We start from the raw sequence: 23,139 nt of genomic DNA on the forward strand, positions 1-23,139 counted from the left end.
GACCACCACAGGAAAGGAAGACCCATAGTTATCTCTGGTGCAGAGGATAAGTTCATTCGAGTTACCAGCCTCATAAATTGCAGCCCAAATAAATGCTCAAGTAACAGACACATCTCACATCTGAATCGGGCCTTCATGGTTTAATTGCTGCAGAGAAACCACCACTAAAGGACACCAATAAGAAGACTTGTTTGAGCCAAGAAACACAAGCAATGGACATTAGACAGGTGGAAATCTGTCTTTTGGTCTGAGGAGTCCAAATTTGAGATTTTTGGTTCTAACCGCCGGTGTCTGTGATGTGCAGTGTAAGTGAACGGATGATGTGTGGTTCCCACCCTGAAGCATGGGTGTTTTGCTGGTGACACTGATTTATTTAGAATTCAAGGCACACTTAACCAGCATGGTTACCACAGCATCCCATCTGGTTTGCGCTTAGTGGGACTATCATTTGTTTTTCAACGGGACAATGACCCAAAACACATCCAAGAAGGAGTGATGGAGTGATGCATCAGATGACCTGGCCTCCAAAATCACCTGACCTCAACCCAATTGAGGTGGTTTGGGATGACTTGGACCACAGAGTGAAGGAAAATCAGCCAACAAGTACTCAGCATATGTGGGAACTCCTTCAAGACTGTTGTAAAAGCATTCCATGTGAAGCTGGTTGAGAGAATGCCAAGAGTGTGCAAAGCTGTCATCAAGGCAAAGAGCTCCTTTGAAAATCTAAAATATATTTTCATTTGTTTAACACCTTTTTGGTTACTACATGATTCCATATGTGTTATTTCATAGTTGACATCTTCACTATTATTCTACAATGTAGAAAAATAAAAAAATATTTAAAAAACTTGAATGACCAGGTGTGTCCAAACTTTTGACTGCTACTATAGTGCTATGTCCATCAATATATGTTGGTCAATAGAAAGGTTCTACACATGGAACAAATATATTTAAGTATTCAGTCCCTTGGATTTCTTCACGTTTTGTTGCGTTGGAAAGTTGGATTGAAAAAGATTTAATTGTTATCTTTTTGTCATTGATCTACACCAGGCATGGGGGAACTCCAGTCCTCAGGGGCCTGATCGACAGCACACTTTCCCCCCAGCTAACACCCCTAACTCCAATAATCAACTAATCACGATCTTCAGTTTTCTAATGCAACTAGCTAAATTAGCTTTGTTTGCTAGAGATGGAGCAAAAGTGCGCGGCACCACTCCGGCCCCCCGAGGACTAGAGATGCCCATCCCTGACCTATACAAAAGACTCCATAATGCCAAAGTGAAAATAAATAACTTTTTTTTAAACAAATGAATACAAATGTAATAACTAAAATATACCTGTTGCATAAGTATTCACCCCCTTTGTTTAGCCAAGCCTAAATTAGTTCAGGAGTAACATTTCGCTTAACAAATCACAGTAAGTTACATGGACTTACTGTGTGAAATAATAGGGGATGTCATGATTTTTGTGTGACTACACCTTCCTCTTCCTCTGTCCCCCATACAGTACGTACAAGGTCTGTCAGTCAAGTATTGGATTTCAAGCACAGAGTGAACTACAAAAGAACAAGGAGAAAGCCCCATAAAGAAGGTCCGTGGTTGGTACATGGGTAACAATAACAAATCAGACATTGAATATCTCTTTAAGCATGGTCAAGTTAATACTGATGCTGTGGATGATGTGTTAAACCACCCAAACACATAAAAGATAGTCATCCTTCTGAACTGAGCTGCAGGACATGAGGGGAAACTGCTCAGGGATGTCACCATAGAGCCATTTGGTGATTTTAAAACAGCTTCAGAATTGTGGTGATGTGAGAAAACGGATGGATTAATAACATTGTAGAGACTTCACAATAATGACCTAAATGACTGAAAAGAATAATACAAATATTCCAAAACATACATTCTGTAGCAATAAGGCACTAAAGTAATACTGCAAAAAAAACAAACACAGCAAAGGAACACAACCTTTGACCTAAATGCAAAGCCTTATGTTTTGGGCAAATTCAACAACACGTCGCTGTAACTGCCTCCTTATTTTCAAGCATGGTGGTGGCTGCATCATGGTATGGGTATGCTTGACATCAGCAAAGACTGAGTTTTTCAGGATAAAAATAAACGGGATTGAGCTCAGCACATGCGAAATCCTAGAGGAAAACCTGGTTCAGTCTGCTTTACACCAGACACTGGGAGAGGAATTCACCTTTCAGCTGAACAATCACCTACAAGGGCAAATATACACTGGAGTTGCTTACCAAGAACAATGAATGTTTTTGTGTGGCCAAGTTACATTTTGACTTCAATCTGCTTGAAAATCTATAGCAAGACTTGACATTTGAAGATTTTTGAAAAAAAAAAAAGGAAAAAAAAAAAGGCAAATATTGCACAATCCAGGTGTGCAAAGCTCTTAGAGACTTACCCAAGACACAGCTGTAGGGTGAGTACTTATCAAGATATATTAGTGCTATATTTTACATTAATCTCAATGGAAATCTTTGACAAAGTATTTTGTGTAGATCGTTGACATTTTTTTTTTACAATTAAATCCATTTTAATCCCACTTGTGTAACAAAATGTGAAGAAATCCAACAGGGATAAATATGTATGATATGTAAATATTGTACTGTATGTACAGTGCCTATCAAAACAGTATACACTAACCGGAGTTCTTGTACCTTGATTAAGTCCTACCTTGGTACATTTCCAATATTGGTAGGGAAAAACCCGGCAACACTGATTCTACAAGCAGTTTGTTTTCTTATTTAGGGGACTATCTAACATGGAGCTGCCCTTTGAAAATCAAGAGAGAAATTGTCAAAAACTTGTACTTCTTTTGGTAACAGAGCTATAAACTAGGCCTATTATCACAAATGCCAAATTGGTGCACTGCACATATGGGATCACCAAAATGATAAATCCAGAGTTTGCCTCTCAACATACACTGGATATTACCTGCCTTAGTTATTACCAATAGCCTGACATGCAAATATATCTAGAAAATCTCTCGAAAGGAAATGCAACAGGATTAAGGACGCGGTCATATAGAGCTGGAGTATTATACACACACACACTACACAACACTGGCTGTAAACATGGTCATGTCAACTATAGGAGGAAATTGAAGAGTGGGGTTCTAAGCAGAGTCAGCTTACGCTACTGTACTGGAAGTCACATAGAAACTGTACAAAAACCTGCTTTTAGAGGCTACAACTTGGGAAGTGCTAGATCTGTATGATCCGGGTCTGGCACTGTGTAAACATTGCCTTCAGCTCGTTCTCTTGGGTCTCGTTTAGAGTGGCCATTTCTGGCTCTGGGCTCTTCTGCACCTTCGCCACAGCAAAGTTGATGCCTTGGGTGAGTCCAGCTTGGGTCAGGCTGGCCACCTGCACCATGGAGCTCTTGATCTTGGCAAAGGGGGAGACCACGCGACTGCCGTTGCTGTCGGCGGGTGAGGGGCCCAGGCTACCCTCCATGTGAGAGCCCAGGCTCCTCTGGGAGCTGCCGGAAGCTGCAGAGATGGGCTTCTGGACGGTCAGGAGATTAGGGCCGGAGGCGACATCTAGCTGGGACGGCCTGGGAGGGAGCTGGAGCTCCTCCTCCTGCTGATCTGAACCTGGGCGTCCTTCTGGGGCCAGGGGGCCTTTAGCATGTGGAGGGACTTGTGGGTTCTGTGTGGGGAGGCTACAAGCCACCTGCTCCCCGAACACCTCCACAGGTTTGGTCTGCGCATCTTGGATGAATTGGTGGCAATAGGCATCAATTGGAGTTCCAAAGTCTATCAGGATGGCCTCCTCAGCCTCCGAGGTAACCCCGGGGGACTGGTCTTCAGGACTGGCTAGAGACTGAGCCTCCTGCTTACTGTTACTGTCGCAGCCAGTGACCCGGATGTTGAGCTCCACGCTGCCTCGACTACCTAGTCGCGGAGCCGACGCCACGATGCCGCAGCTGGGCAGCACGTAGTCCACATTCTCCAAGGAGCTGGAGCGCAGTTGTTCGTCCGAGTTGTAGGAGTCCGAGTCTGATGACATCTCTGAGTGGTTGTCACAGAGGTCCTTCAGAGCCGGGCAGATGTTGGCCCCGTCCGACGTCTCCAAGCTGCTATCAGACTTCCAGAGGGTGACCCCCATGGTGGGTTTCAGAAAGTTCACCTTCACGTCCGGCTTGGTGGAGAAGGTGTTTCCCAGTCTCCCCTTGAAGGAGCCCATGTTGACGTTGGACTTCTTCACCCTCTGGTTGAGGGAGGAGAACTTGTTGAGGAGGAAGCTCTTGCCCTGAGCCAGACCAGAGCTGCCCAGGACCTGGTCTGGGTGTCTGCCCTGAATGCCCATGATGTCCTCGTGAGGTTTACTGTGCCTCCTGAAACAAAAATGGTTTAAAAAAAAAATATTATAATAATCTAATTGACATGCATGATAAACAGAAGCCCTGACTAGAAAATATTTTTATTTAAATTAAAGTTCAACAAAAATGAACACTATACTGTCTTAGTATTTTAGCCAGGGATTCTGTTTATCATGCACATCCATGACAATGAGATATATTTTTGGAAAACATGTGTAAAAGGGATAATTTAGACATCCTGAACTGCAAGAGAAGAATATTCTGAAGATCTAGATCGAGTGATAATGTATTCCAACTCACCTCTCCAGTTTCTTTTCAACCACCTGCAGGTCAAGTCCCATGGCTTGCTTAGTTAGGCGAAGCATCTCTGCGATGCACTGCAACGTGTCTGAAATAAAATTAATAATTCCCACAAAAGCTGTCAGGATAAGGATTTCAGGTTGTTTTTGAGATATACGGGCAGTGCGCTTCCAAGCTACCAGGTTTTATTCACGGTCGACTAGTTTTATGCTGACAGTTTAATGAAATCTTCCCATACCTTTACCATCGTCCTCAGGATTCCTTGTGAGGGCCCTTAGTGTGTAAAAATAACCACTTGTCTCCCCATTATTATAGTGTAGACGCATACAGCAGAATTTGGGCTTCCCGAACAGAGTGGGTTCTGGGCCTACAAAAGAACACATAGGACATGTTGTGAGCTTTATTCATGAGTAACTAAGAGGTTTGTGGTAAATAAAATAAAAATCGAAAAAAGAAAAAAAAACAGTAGTTGCATCATTCAGAATTTGTGTACAATAATGAAAACCCCATGTCTATAGTGTGTGCTTAGTAGCTTTACAGTGTAAAATAAATCATGAAGCTGTGAAGGACTCAGATCCGGTCTAAATTTTGGAATTTTCACTTGGTGGAGTTGAATTTCTCTAGAAACATTCACCTATTTCAATCTTTTCCAAACCCTCTAAGTTGAGGCGTTGGTACCGATTGACTTTGTCGGCTTCCTCATCATAACTGTAAAAACAAAAGCAAATAAACAGATTTATATAAGGAGCAGCTAAAATACATGTAATTGACTATTACTGTTCTGTATAAAATATAGGCACTTACTATGCAACGTAATATGCACTGTTGGATAGCAGCAGGAGAACATCCACATCCTTGCTGGTTGCATCAATAAGGCTAATGAGGAGAAACATTTGCTTTCCGCATTAAACATTTATTGAAGAATAAACACTTTCAAGGGTGTCTTAATTACCCCTGAGGGGATAAATAAAGTTCAACTGAACTGAGCTAGCTAACAAAGTGTTGGGAGAACAAACTACGAGAGCAAGCTCTTCGAAAGGATTTCATTGATTTATAGATTGTTCCAGCACTAACCTCATGTCACAGTCAATAAGGGCCCAGCCCCCATGGAACTTCTCATCGTCGGGCAGCAGCAGCTGCATGTAGGTTTGCAGCAGGAGGCTGACCTGCTCCTGTGTTACTCTCTGGCTCTCCTGCTCCTTCTCCTCATGCTCCTTCTCCTTACTGAAGATGGAGTATAGGTCCTCCGTCACAGGATGCCCCATCATCAGATCTGGAGAGGTTGAAGAATGAGGACGGTCGAGTCACACTTTTGAGACTAAAACTGATTAGGACTGAGTCATTGTTTTGAGACGGAGGGTGGAATACATTTTGATAACACTTTACTGTACTTACAGCCTGCCGGTATAATGCATTTTAACTTGTTATAATCGTATATGAACCTGTGTCTTATAATAAGGCTCATATGTTATTTCTTTCCATGTTTTATATTTTTTACTGATTTAACTGGCTATTGATATTTAGTCAGGCTCATTATGAGATATTAAGACATAAGGGGGTCATACATATTCATGTCTTAGAACGAATCCCAACTGCATCATAACCGCAGGCTTTAAGTATTACAGGTATTTCCTTACCAATGACTGCTTGTCTGTATGCGTCCCTGAAGCGGTTCAGATAGTAACGGTTGGCTGAGTTCACGCCATCTTTCATCACCCCGGCCAGTTTTCTCTCCCCCGTTCTGGTGAAGTCTCCCTTTATAAATGGATTACAGACAGAGCATGTTAAAAAACAAGCAAGATATTAGAGTCACTGTCTGATCTCTTTTATACTCTTCCTGACTTAGGGCTGTGTCGAGTAAACATTGTTCATTTTTCCCCTTTTCAGTCTGCACAACAATTGTCTTAAAGCCCAATGCAGCCATTTTTATATCAATATAAAACCATTTCTAGGTATCAATATGTGTACTAGTTTTCCATAGAAAAATGGGCAAAAATGTTTTTTTTGCAAAAAATATTTAGCTAGGACTGTCTGGGAGTGGTCTGAATGGGAAAGGCCAAACAAAACAAATGAGCAGTTATTGGCAGAGAGGTTTGGAACTCTTTACTATTGGTCTATTAACCAATTTCCCGCCTGGTTGATGTCCCTACGCAAGCCGAGAATTTACGGCCATCAAACGGGCTAATTAGAAAGTCCCAAGTAGATTTTTATTTTTATTTATTTTTTTCCAATCAGCAACTATCAAGAAAATAACACTGATCGAAAAGTTACTTTTACAGTCTTAGTTTCATCCGCTGTTGTACAATATGATACAAAACATAGGTCAAAACTGAATTTTTAGGCAGTCATTGTAAATATGAATTTGTTCTTGAATCTGATCTGCCTAGTTAAATAAAAGGTCAAATATATATATATTTTTAATTGCGTTTGTTGCAGTATTGTGTTTGGAATTCCAGAAAATGTATGATTTAAAAAAAAAATTATGGGATATAGTCTAGGCCTATATGATCAGGACTATTTTCTAAGTAAGAGAACATCACACCTTGAACTCGTCTTCTCTTGAAATTAAAGTATTTTACTGTAAGATATGAATTGACACAATTACTTTTGTTCTTCAAATTATGTATTTTATTAAAACAGAACGTAGCCCAAATTATCTTGAAAAAATAAAAGGTTAGATTTAAAAATCAAACAAATTGAGTGATGGGCACTTTTTCAAATGCAGAAATGGATCTCTAAACCAAAACAGATGTTCAATTAAATTCTGGGTCTACAGTTTAAGACGGAAGTTTACATACACCTTAGCCAAACACATTCAAACTCAGTTTTTCACAATTCCTGACGTTTAATCCCAGTAAAAATTCCGTCTTAGGTCAGTTAGGATCACCACTTTATTTTAAGAATGTGAAATGTCAGAATAATAGTAGAGAGAATGATTTATTTCAGCTTTTATTTATTTCACCAGTCCCAGTGGGTCAGAAGTTTACATACACTCAAACAGTTTAAAGGTAATGCTTCCGAATACTAATTAACTTGGGTCAAACGTTTCAGGTAGCTTTCCACAATGAAGTTGGGTGAATTTTGGCCCATTCCTCCTGACAGAGCTGGTGTAACCGAGTCAGGGTTGTAAGGCCTCCTTGCTCGCACACGCTTTTTCAGTTCTGCCCACAAATTTTCCTTGGGATTGAGGTCAGGGCTTTGTGATTGCCACTCCAGTACCTTGACTTTGTTGTCCTTTAGCCATAACTTTTGAAGTATGCTTGGGGTCATTGTCAATTTGGATGACCCATTTGCGACCAAGCATTAACTAACTGACTGATGTCTTGAGATGTTGCTTCAATATATCCACATAATCTTCCTCTCATGATGCCATCTATTTTGTAAAGTGCACCAGTCCCTCCTGCAGCAAAGCACCCCCACAGCATGATGCTGCCAACCCAGTGCTTCACGGTTGGGATGTTGTCCTTCGGCTTGCAAGGCTTCCCCTTTTTCCTCCAAACATAACGATGGTCATTATGGCCAAACAGTTCTATTTTTGTTTCATCAGACCAGAGGACATTTCTCCAAAAAGTACGATCTTTGTCCCCATGTGCAGTAGAAAACCAGTCTGGATTTTTTGGAGCAGTGGCTTCTGCCTTGCTGACCGGCCTTTCAGGTTATGTCAATATAGGACTAGTTTTTACTGTGGATATAGATACTTTTGTACCCGTTTTCTCCAGCATCTTCATAAGGTCCTTTGCTGTTGTTCTGGGATTGATTTGCACTTTTCGCACCAAAGTATATTCATATCTAGGAATGAGTCTCCTTCCTGAGCGGTATGACAGCTGCGTGGTCCCATGGTGTTTATAATTGCGTAATATTTTTTGTTCAGATGAATGTGGTACCTTCAGGTGTTTGGAAATTGCTCCCAAGGAAGAACCAGACTTGTGGAGGTCTACAATTTTTCTTCTGTGGTCTTGGCTGATTTCTTTTGATGTTCCCATGATGTCAGGCAAAGAGGAACTGAGTTCGAAGGTAGGCCTTGAAATACATCCACAGCTACACCTCCAATTGACCCAAATTATGTTAATTAGCCTATCAGAAGCTTCTAAAGCACTGACATCATTTTCTGGAATTTTCCTAGCTGTTTAAAGGCCCAGTCAACTTAGTGTATGTAAACTTCTGATCCACTGGAATTGTGATATAGTGAATTATAAGTGAAATGATCTGTCTAAACAATTGTTGGAAAAATTACTTGTGTCATGCACACAGTAGATGTCCTAACCAACTTGCCAAAACTATAGTTTGTTAACAAGAAATGTGTGGAGTGGTTAAAAAACAAGTTTTAAATGACTCCCAACCGAAGTGTATGTAAACTTCTGACTTCAACTGTATGTGTTAAGAGATTATACGCCATTCGTTAAATTAGTGAAAGAATTTCCACAAGTGTTTGGAACTCTGAATTGCAGCATGTCATTTATAAAAATGAAAAATAAACACTTGTTTAACAACTGACCCAGATTTCTTCTTAAATAATCTTGTAAGAGTCTGCTGACTTCCAGACCTCAAGCTTCCTTTTAAAGGAATTCTCTCAGCTATCTGCAATACAGGTATGATTGAAGCAGGTGTTAAAATGAAGCAGGGTTTTGCTACACAGACTTCATATCAAAAATACAAATGAGATCTTTAGTTTATTTGTCCTGATGCGATACCATGGACATATAAACGACTTGGTGTGATTTATGAATGGCAAGGATATACGGGATCGACTTCATTCAGTCAGTTCGAACACCATGTACAAACTAGTCAAGCTTGTTATTCATCAATCAAATCAAAGTAAGCCGATATGAACCAGCACTTCATGGCAGCATAAGAAACACAAAAGGAAAATTAATGTGCCAGAAAACAATAGGGTAAGTGGATTTTGATTCATCGTTACCACATTATATGGGATGTGCAAATTGACTCACACAGACGATAAAGGAGCATCATGCCTTCTCCGTCCGTTTAAATACATTTGACTGCAAACACACCGTACAGTTGAAGTCGGAAGTTTACATACACTCAGCTTGGAGTCATTAAAACTCGTTTTTCAACCACTCCACAAATTTCTTGTTAAACTATAGTTTTGGCAAGTCGGTTAGGACATCTAATTTGTTAAAAAACAGAATATTTCCCTGTATCAAAATTCCAATTCCAGCTTCTGATAGGCTCATTGACATCATTCGAGTCAATTGGAGGTGTACCTGTGGATGTATTTCAAGGCCTACCTTCAAACGCAGTGCCTCTTTGCTTGACATCATGGGAAAATCAAAAGAAATCAGCCAAGACCCCAGGAAAAAAAAAAATTGTAGACCTCCACAAGTCTGGTTCATCCTTGGAAGCTATTTCCAAACGCCTGAAGGTACCACAAACAATAGCACGCAAGTATAAACACCATGGGACCACCCAGCTGTTATTCCACTTAGGAAGGAGACGTGTTCTATCTCCTAGAGATGAACGTACTTTGGTGCGAAAAGTGCAAATCAATCCCAGAACAACAGCAAAGGACCTTGTGAAGATGCTGGAGTAAACGGGTACAAAAAAGTATCTATATCCACAGTAAAACGAGTCCTATATCGACATAACCTGAAAAGCCACTCAGCAAGGAAGAAGCCACTGCTACAAAACCGCCATAAAATAGCCAGACTACGGTTTGCAACTGCACATGTTGACAAAGATCGTACTTTTTGGAGTAATGTCCTCTGGTCTGATGAAACAAAAATAGAACTGTTTGGCCATAATGACCATCGTTATGTTTGGAGGGAAAAGGGGGAAGGCTTGCAAGTTGAAGAACACCATCCCAACCGTGAAGCACTGGGGTGGCAGCATCATGTTGCGGGGGTGCATGCTGCAGGACTGGTGCACTTCACAAAATAGATGGCATCACGAGGGAGGAAAATTATGTGGATATATTGAAGCAACATCTCAAGGCATCAGTTCAAGCTTGGTCGCAAATGACCCCAAACATACTTCCAAAGTTGTTGCAAAAGGGCTTAAGGACAAAGTTAAGGTATTGGAGTGGCCATCACAACACCCTGACCTCAATCCCATGGAAAATTTGTGGGCAGAACTGAAAAATCATGTGCGAGCAAGGAGGCCTACAAACCTGACTCAGTTACACCAGCTCTGTCAGGAGGAATGGGCCAAAATTCACCCAACTTATTCTGGGAAGCTTGTGGAAGGCTACCCCAAACATTTGACCCAAGTTTAGCAATTTACAGGCAATGCTACCAAATACTAATTGAGTGCAGGTAAACTTCTGACCCACTGGGAATGTGATGAAAGAAATACAAGCGGAAAGAAATACAAGCGGAAATAAATCAATACTATTATTCTGACATTTCACATTCTTAAAATAAAGTGGTGATCCTAACTGACCTAAGAGACAGAATTTTTACTAGGATTAAATGTCAGGAATTGTGAAAAACTGGGTTGAAATGTATTTAGCTAAGGTGTATGTAAACTTCCCACTTCAACTGTTCCAGGTACCGGGAAAGACAGCAGACTGTCAAACCAGCAGTGTTTCCCTGTCATCCCTCACTTTGTGACTGACAGGCACATGTCCTATCAATAGATCGCTGGAAGATGTATATCTTTCATTGTAGCGGGAGAGGGCTCGGCTGACTTTTTATGACTTCCGAATAAATAAATAAAAAGTAGGCTAAATAAGTTAGGTGGGAAAAGTATCCGGCAGAGTCTGAGTTTGTAATCGACTGTATAGACGACAGCCAGGGCGCTAGTGAAAAAACACTGATCAGACCTTTATACAAGAACAAAATGGTGAATTACATAAATAATGTAGAAAAAGTGCTTTTCACATGTTATGCCATGGTTATATATCATGCATTACAAGCTAACCTAAGCAGAAGACAAAATAAGAGTGGAGGACTATAAATTATTTTCGCCATCCTCCCAATGTACACTACCGTTCAAAGGTTTGGGGTCACTTAGAAATGTCCTTGTTTTTGTCCATTAAAATAAAAAAAATGATCAGAAATACCGTGTAGACAGTGTGAATGTTGTAAATGACTACTGTAGTGGGAAACTGCAGATTAAAAAAAAGAATATCTACATAGGCCCATTATCAGCAACCATCACTGCTGTGTTCCAACAGCACGTTGTGTTAGCTAATCATTTACATTTACATTACATTTAAGTCATTTAGCAGACGCTCTTATCCAGAGCGACTTACAAATTGGTGCATTCACCTTATGACATCCAGTGGAACAACCACTTTACAATAGTGCATCTAAATATTTTAAGGGGGGGGTGAGAAGGATTACTTTATCCTATCCTAGGTATTCCTTAAAGAGGTGGGGTTTCAGGTGTCTCCGGAAGGTGGTGATTGACTCCGCTGTCCTGGCGTCGTAATGCTGTCCTGGAGTAATCCAAGTCCATAATTTTCAAAGGCAAATTGATCATTAGAAAACCCTTTTGCAATTAAGTTAGCACAGCTGAAAACTGTTGTTCTAATTAAAGAAGCAATAAAACTGGCCTTCTTTAGACTAGTTGAGTATCTGGAGCATCGGCATTTGTGGGTTCGATTACAGGCTCAAAATTGCCAGAAACAAAGACCTTTCTTCTGAAACTCGTCAGTCTATTCTTGTTCTGAGAAATAAAGGCTATTCCATTCAAGAAATTTCCAAGAAACTGAAGAGCTCGTACAATGCTGCGTACTACTGCATTCACAGAACAGCGCAAACAGACTCTAACCAGAATAGAAAGAGTGGGAGGCCCCAGTGCACAACTGAGCAAGAGGACAAGTACATTAGTGTGTAATTTGAGAAACAGACACCTCACAAATCCTCAACTGGCAGCTTCATTAAATAGTACCCGTAAAAAAACTAGTCTTATTGTCAACAGTGAAGAGGCGACCCGGGGACGCTGGCCTTCTTTTGAGGCGTCTGTTTCTCAAACTAAAAAACAAGAACATTTGACCCCAAACTTTTGAACGGTAGTATACATTTTTCCCTGCAAATTGCAGAGGCCTCATATAATTGGTAGTTAAACAAGACTGGCCAAATATGTTTTATTACTCGATACATTTACCCAGGCAGTGAAGGCCTTCTGTGGAGAACCAAGACGGCATACTGTTGCAAGACGCAAACCTAATATTACCTTAAAACACACATGCAAATTATGTTACCTTGAGGGCGGCCGTGCCGGCGTACTGTCTACTGATGGTGTCGCCGTTGTTGGCCCACATGACCTGGTAGATCCTGTAGCACTTGAGGGGCAGAGGCTGCTCAGGGGGCATCACACCCAGTTTCTTCAGCTGAGGGACACAGAGACATACAGTTAACCATTAGACACCATGGACAGGTTGCCAGAGCACTGCACCTCCACTCAAAAGTAGAGGTTGTTTTTACATTTGGTCTTTCACCTTAATATTTCATCTGATATATATACCATGTGTCTAACCCAGAGACTTTAGTTCAAATCTCTATTAGAGCACTAGGAAATGCAACGTTATGACATCCTCAGCTTTAAGTTGACACGCGTTCAAAGTGGGGAGAAATCTCACCTGTGCCTCCATTACAGCACGAGCGATGGAAGCCTGGACTACATTGGTCCTGTCCAGACAGTCCATGCAGTTCACCCGGAAAATGCCCTCCTGGTGGCAGATGACTCCTGCCTGGTCGACCCTGACAGAGGAGTATACACTGTGATGCATTGCATGGGGATATGGAGCCACAAAGGAGACTCTGTTGGGGTTTGGGATGACATACACTCACACACTTACCACCCCCATCTCATGTCTGCAATAATATCAGAGATGGCATCTGTCAGCGTTTGCACATTTTCAAACTTCATACCTCGACTGATGAGACAGAAGAAGACCAATTAAATATATACAGGGGAAGTGCATACTATAATAAATAACAAGTATTGTAGTTTAAGTTATTCTTTCCTCATTTAGATTTACTTATTCGATTAAATTATCTGTGCTGTCAAGATTGTTTCTGTGCAGCAATTTTCTTACCAGTGCTCATGGAAGTCAAACGAGACATATGTCAGGTTAGGATTGTTGTATAGAAGGACTTGTTTGAGATATGCATCGCCAATAATCTTCTCCCGCCCACTTTGATCCACTAAGTTAATGATGACCTGTCAAAACAGTTGTAAATTGCGTCAACTTCACTATAACGATAAGGCTTTATTTAGATACGTCTAAGTTCAATGAAAACTCAAACTTTGGTATTGATATTAACCCCCTTAGTCGATTTATGCACCAACCTAAGTGACATGACAAAAAAATCCCCATCCAAATCTGTTAGTTTAAGCTAGATATCGTTTTTTTCAATCCACCGCATCCGCCAGTATCACACTTCCGCAGCGGTGAAAGGTGGCAGAGCAAGAGCGGTGTTTGTCAGACCATAAGACATGACGAATATCGGTCTTCTCATATAAACGTCTGAATGGTTTGACCTACAAAGCTATTATGATCCCTCTATGGAAAGGGGAGACTCTCACCCCGACAAGTATCATGGGACTCATCTGAAAGTAACCGGTAGGGTTAAAAAATAAAAAAAAACTATGAAGGCCATTTTGTGCCTACCCCCAAAAAAGGGGGTAAATATCTGACACTTCAAAACCTTGTTTAATATTTTTAATTTAATTTAAAGGGGTTCTAAAATTCAAAATCAAAAAGCTAAACGATCCAAAGTATAACCATCTTAAAACAATTCCATGTCAGTTTAGCACCCCCCTCCTCCCCCAATGTCTTAGACTAAAGATTTAAAGTAATGCCGATGTTATCTGGCAGATGCTTCTCACCTGCTTCTTGTAAAGGTTGAGCTGTTCATCAAAGTGCGCAGCAAAGTAAGAAATTGTCTCCTTCTCTCCTGACAAATCAGACAGTACATTGTAAGGAAAACAATCCCTGTCATACAGACGACCTAAAAAAAAAAGTAATCTGGAAATTGCACATAAACTCAACAAGTAGTGATGATTATAAAGGGGAAAGTATACGATGACGGGGGGTCACGGGCTTTCGTTTTAGCTTGCCCAGTGTCCTGGACGGGCAGTTAGCACATTTAAGACCATTCCATTAGCTCTGAAAAGGAAACTCTACGCCCTGCCCCCCCGCAAGGGGGACAGGGAGTGCTTAAAACGAACACACCCATTATTCCCCAATTCTTCTTTTGGATTGGAAATATCCCGCTGACCTTTCTCCAGCCGAGGCCTGGGGTTGTAGCGGTAGCCTGCTTGGCTCCAGAAGACGGGCACCGAGCCGCGACTCTGCACAAAGGACAGCGAGTGGTTGTGCACGTGGATCAGCTGCTCGGTCTCCACAAAGTTAGCCACGTGGCCGTCTGTGTCCACCCCTCTGCGTTTGTACCGCATCCCTTTTGGGAGAAGAAAACTAGGATCATTCATTTCCCCCTCCAATGAGCTTAACTGGCTTAAGTTATATGAGAACGTAATGTTTTCTGACATTTTAAGTAAGTTGAAGAGAAAATATTGTTTATTAATCATCAAGTAATTAAAGTTCTATTTAAGAAAAAGGTACAAATCTGCTTATCAAACGTTGCAATTCCAACCTAACAATTTGGCCATGACCTCTGTATTGTACCTGCACGGTGGCGACTGCGGCGGGAGATGAGGGCCACGGTGAAGCGCGGGTGGATGTCGTCCACGCAGGTGAGCTCCTGGAGCGGCGTGTCGGGGCTGTTCTTCTCCTCATCTGGACTCTCGTTGTAGTTCACCACCAGCTCCTCCACCTGCACAAAGCCCTGGATGATGGGTGTCACCCAGAAGTCCACCTCTGGAACCTGCAACACAACAAGAAAAGTTACAAACTCTATACAGTGATGCCAAATGTAGATGTATAAAGAGGGAATTCAGTAGTGCAGTATATATATAATTAACATAGATTTCAATCACTCCAATAATAGCTGCCACTAAGCTTTTCCTTGCTAAAACATTTCCCTATTGTTCAAACAGGGTTTTGCAGAAGTGACTCTGCCACACTAGTGCACTATGACCATCAGCACTCTTATACCTGAACATTGAAAAATTAATATCTCGTCAATCCATTCCTGTCAAAAACAGTCTTGAAATTCATCAAACCTGCAGATCGATGAGCTCCTGGACCATGTGTTTGTTCCAGAAGAATCTGTCATCCACCTTGAAGAAGAAAATAACTTATCAGTCGAGCATAATTGCTTAATTTGACTTGTCGAAGCGCAGTTAAACTACTGATCTTAAAGACAGAAAATATGTGTGGTTTAATACTACTGTACTTAAACCAGGCATCTCAAACTGGCGACCCAATTTAATGCGGCATTTTAGTAAATGTCTCAGTTAATGTGACTTGTGTCCTCAGAGTATAGTAATATCCCTAACCTGCTTCCATAGGGGAAAGTTTGACTTTTCTGTGTCTCCCTGCCGCTGCACAGTGTTGGTGAGGTCATAGGTCATGCTGTAGTAGAAGGAATCGGAGTCCATGAATATCTTGTACAGCTCATCGAGCAGCCGCCTCTCGAGACGCTCCTTTTCTTTGTTTTCCTTGACCTGGAAGGCAGGGGAATACTGGGTGGTGGGCATGGACAGGGATGGTATCAAATTGTCAAAATAAAAAATATGGAAAGGAAAAATGTAACAAAAAAAAAATGTACAAAAAATTGTATACTGTCCAAATTTACTAAAAAAATTACTAGTATAAAAACAGCAAATGTACCAATTCCAAAATGTACAACTGGTGTGTAAGATGATAATACATGGGATATCTGAGCACAGTACTAAACATTATTTTACCTTTTTCTTTGTGGGAGCCCCAACATTAGACTTGATCTGACTCAGAGTTTTCATCAGGAACTTCGACTCATCTGGAGACTGTGCAAGCTTCTCTGGTTTGTCAATCCCAAAGTGATGCTTCTTACAAAGCTGAAAGAGAAGCAGACTTTCTATCCCACTTTCTATGAAATTGTACGTTGTTAAGATACCAGCGTCATCTCCCGCTATATCGATACGTAACAGGAATTTAAATACGAACTCTGGGAAATAACTCACTTTTAACCCATTTGAAGGCATTACCATTCATTCAGTTCAGATTAGATTAGGCTAATTGAGCATACCAAAGCATTCTGATATTAAACTTCCTTATAATTGAGTGCATGATGAAAGTATTCCAAATATATGTAAATGTATGTAGAGGGAATGATAGACAATCGGGAATATACTTGGACAAATCTAAAAGGTTGAATGACAGCTAATCGGTATGGTATCTGTGGGTTAATTGGGTCTCAATGAGTTTTCTAGCTTATGAAATAAATTCAAAAAGGTACCAAAAAAAACAGTCAACAACATCCAAAACTAGTGGTTCATAAAACTCTAAACACAACTTCACAGGGCTACTGAATTCCTATCCTAGAAGGGGTGGAATAGTCATTCTGTGGTATGGATAGTATGTAGGGCTATGTTCTAAAAACATACCAGAGAAACAATTATCCAACACACCCTGTTCTCTGGAAATGTTTCACTTACTTCCTCATCATCTTTATCCGTTTATGTATCATCATCATCCTGGCTCACCTGTAAGACTGGCATCTAAGCAAAACCCCGATTCCTCCGAGATCAAAATAACACTATTGTGATATCCATCTTAAAAAGTGATTCATTGGTAGCGACTCAAGGTATCAATCAAAACAGGGCAATTGAGATGCTTTACTAGAAACATGGAAATGCAATCATAAAATGTAAAACAACTAAAGCTAACCTAGATGATAGCGATGGGTTTTCATTACATCTCATGACTGTAGCCTAGATTTAAAAAGGAGACGAAAGTAGCCACTGGTGTGCTATTGTAATGTGTTAACTGCTGCGTGTGTAAACTGCATAAAAAGGCCCAAAACTACTTGAGTGCTCAGAGATCCATAAAGCGCCCAGATAAAACAGGCCTCATCACAGTCTCTCACCTCCAGCTCCAGCTCCAGAGGCTCTTCCTCAGACAGAGGAATGACAGCTATCTTGGTGATCTTATAGACTTTGTGGTCACCTGGCATCTGGCCAACAAGCACTTTCTGACGGATCAGTATGAGACCCAGAGGAAGATCTGCCAACAGAAAGGGGTAAAGGATATGTCATCACAGGCACAGAATTCCACACATTCCGATAGGTGTGACTACATCGGCTGTTTTCTCTCTCTCACAGTTTCTCAGTCTGCTGTCTCATGTGGTGGTGAAACGCGGCGTCTGGCTAAGCGAACTGAAATTTCACCCATGAAAATGTACGGTTTGTTAGAATCAGAAGTATTTGCATGCTGTTCTCTTCTAAAAACCAATGTATTATGTAGGTTTCCGAATACATTTGCTTTGCCTTCTTATGCATTATCTTGGCCAGGTCACAGTTGTAAATGAGAACTTGTTCCCAACTGGCCTAACTGGTTAAATAAAGGTGAGAAAAAAAAAGAACAAACTTCCAACACGGACTGCTTTAAGCATTATCAAGTCAAACGGACATTTATTTAAGATAATCTGCAATAACATGTTTACTGACTCATCGACTGACTCATCTTTCACAGTTATGTCTGTCCTTTTCCTCAAATCATTTAGCACACCTTTGTTAGTGTAAATAAAGCCTGCATAAACAACATAAGAAAATACTTGGCATTCCTGAGGACTGAGGCTCTTCCTACAATTAATCCAAAACCTCATTAAGGCAATAGAATGATCCAGTAATCCTGGGTGTTTTCACGATGAGTCGCCCCAAAAGCATCTACCGCACAAACATTACTCATACTAGCCTGTAGCCAAGCCCCAGGACTAGCCTAGGGCTACATTCTAGGGCTTGTTAGGGGGGATTTGTGTTGTATATTTGAGGACCACTGATGAGGTATGAAAGCTATAAAACAAAAAGTGCAAGCTAATAAGAACAGACGGCATGGTTTCAGAGAATAAAGGTACAGTTGTGGCCATATTGTGCAAGGGGGGCACACAGCGCAACATTTCAAAGCATGTGTACATGTCAAATCACATCCCAAATGATCCAGTTGTGTCAAATGTTGGCACTTGTAGCACAAGGCCCACACCATTTCACTTACCTGTATGAAGTTGTATTTTCCCGACGAGACCCTCAACCAGGCCTAAACACGTTGGGTTCCAAGCTAACAGCAGGTCTGTTGCTGAAATAACAAAGAGAAGAGACAATCAGAGAAAATAAAGACTTGTGGAGTGGACACAAAGCAAAGACATGTTCTAAGAGAAATTGCTCTACACAAAAAGAGCAATGAAGAAGTTTGATGATAGTTGATGGATTGCAGCCTAATAATATTTACATTCCACACATGGCTGTGGACAATTTCCTGCACCTTCCATGCTAGGCTTGGACTGAGGGTTTCTGCGTGTACTGTTAGGAATCATGGAGCAACACCGGTATGCACTCAGTAGCTAGCTACTACTGTCTGCAGCCAAGTTCAGAAGTATTTACTGCATCAAGAGATTATTCACAGAGCTCAAAAAGACATGTGTTATCAATTGGGTAGAATAGTACAAATGATGTAGAGAATACATGACAACTTCTTTGCCTCTGAAACAGAGGTCTGAAAACCAGGTCACAGAGGATCACAGGCCTTGGATGGAAACCTAGCTAGTGTGAGTTTCCATTCTTTAAAAAAATATTAGTGTAGTAACATGATGCACTGGGGCATGACGACATCACTGCCAAATGACTACATCACAGCTAGCCTACAAAAGAAACTGACTGATGCTGCTGACTAAAACTGTTTATAACAGAAAACTAGACTTCAACTGCTTGACACACCCTTGATGAGTTGAGTCATGAATGGGCGACAAAGAGGGTGGAGAGTGAAGAACATCTAGGCAGCTCAGACAATAACTCTTCCTGTTCCATGGAGCCAGAGAACTCTGTGTACCGGCCTCAGCATTGGAGCCCGGGCAGGGTGGTGGAAAATAAGGGCTGCCCCTAATTACCTCTCTCTGTTTGTTCATGATACAGACACTCTACAGTACATTAGGGCGAATCTCAACCATAGATGTTCAGAAGTGTATTGTGGAAATTCCTGGCAGTGCTCATGTCAACAGGTCCAATGAAGAGTAGAAACTCTTTTCCAAGTAAATAATGGAAGAGCGGTGCAACCCAAACCTGTTCAGGCTGGCTGCACACCCATGTGACCTCAGCCAGCCCACAGGGTACTCATTCACATCAATACACAATGGCTGCTCCCTCTCCCAACTGCATTTTTGTTACTACAGAAAGGCAAGCTTCACAGGCTCAGCTGTAGGCTTTGCTCTGAATTTTCCCGGCTTAACTCGTCACAGAGAAGAGGTGTTTTGACAAAACCCTTGGGGTGCAGGCCATGCTGGAGCAGAACAAGTCCAGCAAGGTAGTTTAGTGTGTAGCAGTGAGCAGCTAACTAGTCTGATTATGTGGAATCCAGCATAAGGAAATAAGGAACCACTGGACCTGATGCTTAAGTGGTATTTCAGGAAATGAATGGTTAACCATGTAGCCACATGAATCTGTTAAATAAATCTTATGTAAAACGAAGAACAGCTGTTTTGTTCAATACTTCACTATTTAAATATATATATATATATATATATATATATATATATATATATTTTTTTTTTTTAACATACGGAACATGACATCATCTGCTTCCCGAATCATGGCTAGATTTGATTTGAATGGAACCCCTGCTGCTAAATCATTTTTACTGTCGCACTAGAGCGTCTTAGCTCTGCACAACATCAGCATCACTTTGTCTGTTTATCCTGAATATCAGGTCAACGGGGCAGCACTCCTCATGAAAGTAGGGAAATAATAAAGATGTAATAACTTGGCAGATAAGATAGCTAGACAATTGCATTACAATCAACAACAAAAAATGGAATGAAACGCACTGGAATTTAAGTACGGTGCGCTGTCCGAGCCACTGCTTCCTACAGAGCTGTCATTGTAAACGTGTATAGCAGTGTTAACTTGGATAACAAAGACAACAAGCAAAGATGAAATTCTCATGCCGTGGGCTTGACATTGTAACTTAAATTATATCATTACAATGGCTCTGCTGTCCGAAAGATAGCTATAACGTTAGATAATGTACGTTAGCTATACATTTAAAAAATGATATAGATATACACCCAATTGACAAACGTATTTTGCTTACCAGGTCTGACATTCATGGTCCCATCTATTCGGCTACACCAAAGAGCACGATCGCCACTCTGGAGAATGTAATGGTCTTTGGCTTGAAACAGCTCCATTTTGACCGTGTATGTCAAAACCTGTAAATATAACTGTGGTCCAAACCGGCTAGCTATCAGAGAAATGTTGCTGGCTGGCTAGCTAGCTAACGTAACGTTGTGTTAGCTAGCTAGCGTTGCTGACAGCACTTTGCCCTAGAAAGTTAGCTAACGTTTGTTTTGGTTATTTGATATCGTAGTTCAAAAAGTAAGCTTAGCGTAAATCAGGCGAGAAACTTCTTCAATGTGTGAAAATGTCGGTGGCTAATCATTTCCATTTTGAAGACCGACACTGTCAATTTCCTGCAGAAACAATCACACGTGACCTTATATCGTCATCCGATATTTACTTCCACTGGAGGTTTGTTCAGTTCGATTCAACGTTTGCTACGCTGCGTGGCGAATTGTACTGAACATCGAAACTGGTACTGAACGACGTTTCCAAAAACGGTGCGAACCGTTGTTCAATAGCTTTGAGGTAAGGTTTCTCCGGTGTGGTGGTTGTGGATCAATATGTGCCATATACCATCTCCATCTGGGTCACCATAATCACACCGTTCTTGAACTGGCCCATGCATATATATACTTCTGAGGAGATGGGAAACTCAATTAAAATAGTATTACGGTCAAGATGTACGTTGCCCATGCATCGTAAATGGGCCGCGTGCATACATAGAATGTATGCACACATGACTGTAAGTCGCTTTGGATAAAAGCGTCTGCTAAATAGCATATATTACATTCTGACTACTTTGGGGCATGAAAACTCATTCAATGAGTGAATTGGGCGCTAAATCAAAAACCCAACATTAGCATGAATTTCGTGAACAACAAATATAACGTTACACATGTTTTCTGAGATGTAAGATAACTGCTGTGTTGTCTGTAATATCGTCGAGCTTTGGAATCGTACTTCCGAGGAAAATAGTCCGGTTTTAGTGACGGTTTAGTGACTTTCAGAAGAGCGAATATTATTTTAGCAACAGCGTGACGCAGCATGACACCTTCAACGCGATTAGTCAACAATGGGATTCCTATCTCCTACTTTCTCTGTTATCTCTGGCCCATGTTCACTTTATTAACCTTGCCTGGCGCACCTATTGGTGGACGGTTCTTTTCAAGGACTGTTCCAAATAAGATCCACCAACTCGTAACTTTCAGAAATGCAAAGAAAATTAGGCCCAGCTTTTGAAGCCCCCACCCCCTTTTGCCCTCAGAACAGTCGGGGGCATGGGCTCCACAAGGTGTCCAAAGCGTTTCACAGGGATGCTGACCCATGTTGACTCCAATGCTTCCCACAGTTGTGTCAAGTTGGCTGGGTATACTTTGGGTGGTGAACCATTCTTGATACATACTGGAAATGGTTGTGTAAAAAAAACAGCAGTGTTGCAGTTCTTGACACAAACTGGTGTGCCTGGCACCTACTACCATACCTCATTCAATAGAACTTTGTGTCTTGACCATTCACCCTCAATGACACACACGTTCCATGTCTCAAGGATTAAAAATCCTTCATTAACCTGTCCCCTCCCCTTCATCTACTCTGATTTAGTGGATTTACCAAGTGACATCAAGAAGGGATCATAGCTTCCCCCTGGATTCACCTGGTCAGTCTATGTCATAGAAAGAGCAGGTGTTCTTAATATTTGTATTCTCAGTGTATCCTCCCATAGTGAAAAACACGCAGTTGCTGGTGAACAGGACATTGAATGGAATGTATTCAACTTTTTTTTTTTTAAACCCCTCGTCAAGTTATTCACTGTATTATTCATTCTCCTAAAGTGTGTCAATTTTACTTTGTTCCACAGGGACGTGTAGATCTACCATGTGTTGCTTGTCTCAAATAAGACATGGAGTTAAGATGTAAGTGATGGTTAAGATACAAGGAGAGGTTTAGATTGGAGTAAGGCCACGTAGAACCACTCGATAGCAAGGATAGCAACATATCACATTATAAAATCACTCAATTATAGACCATTTCAAAATAATAAATTTTATTTGCAACCATGCCAACGTGACTCCAAGCTGTCAACACTCCAAAGCACAAGCTGTGATAAAAAATGCATACTTTTACATTGACACATTGACCCTTGAATTGTTATTCTTGATTAGCATTTGATGCTGATAGTCTCACATGGCATGTGAGATGAGTCAGCTCACATCCAAAATTTCTCAATGTACTCTTGAATTAATAAATCATTCATCTTTAAATAAAATATATGAATGATATTTGGATGACATTGCAAGTGAACTTACAAATGAACAAT

The 23,139-nt window shown here is 41.0% G+C and overlaps 1 protein-coding gene across 1 annotated transcript; it reads right to left on the reverse strand.

Moving 5' to 3' along the window:
- Positions 1-763: 763 nt before the first annotated feature.
- Positions 764-21,157, reverse strand: inpp5f (inositol polyphosphate-5-phosphatase F). The gene is made up of 20 exons (XM_046357923.1): positions 20,797-21,157; positions 18,709-18,789; positions 17,585-17,721; positions 16,425-16,553; positions 16,014-16,181; positions 15,738-15,794; positions 15,241-15,439; positions 14,834-15,013; positions 14,442-14,509; positions 13,648-13,772; positions 13,408-13,485; positions 13,189-13,309; positions 12,811-12,939; positions 6,281-6,398; positions 5,718-5,916; positions 5,448-5,519; positions 5,278-5,351; positions 4,882-5,010; positions 4,644-4,731; positions 764-4,358 (listed from the first exon to the last, which is right to left on the reverse strand). Exons 1-20 carry the CDS (start codon positions 20,891-20,893, stop codon positions 3,224-3,226), a joined length of 3,384 nt encoding a protein of 1,127 aa, XP_046213879.1. The 5' UTR covers positions 20,894-21,157; the 3' UTR covers positions 764-3,223.
- Between the last annotated feature and the right edge of the window lie 1,982 nt (positions 21,158-23,139).

This window comes from Oncorhynchus gorbuscha, linkage group LG08 (genome assembly GCF_021184085.1).
Source record: "Oncorhynchus gorbuscha isolate QuinsamMale2020 ecotype Even-year linkage group LG08, OgorEven_v1.0, whole genome shotgun sequence".
NCBI lineage: Eukaryota > Metazoa > Chordata > Actinopteri > Salmoniformes > Salmonidae > Oncorhynchus > Oncorhynchus gorbuscha.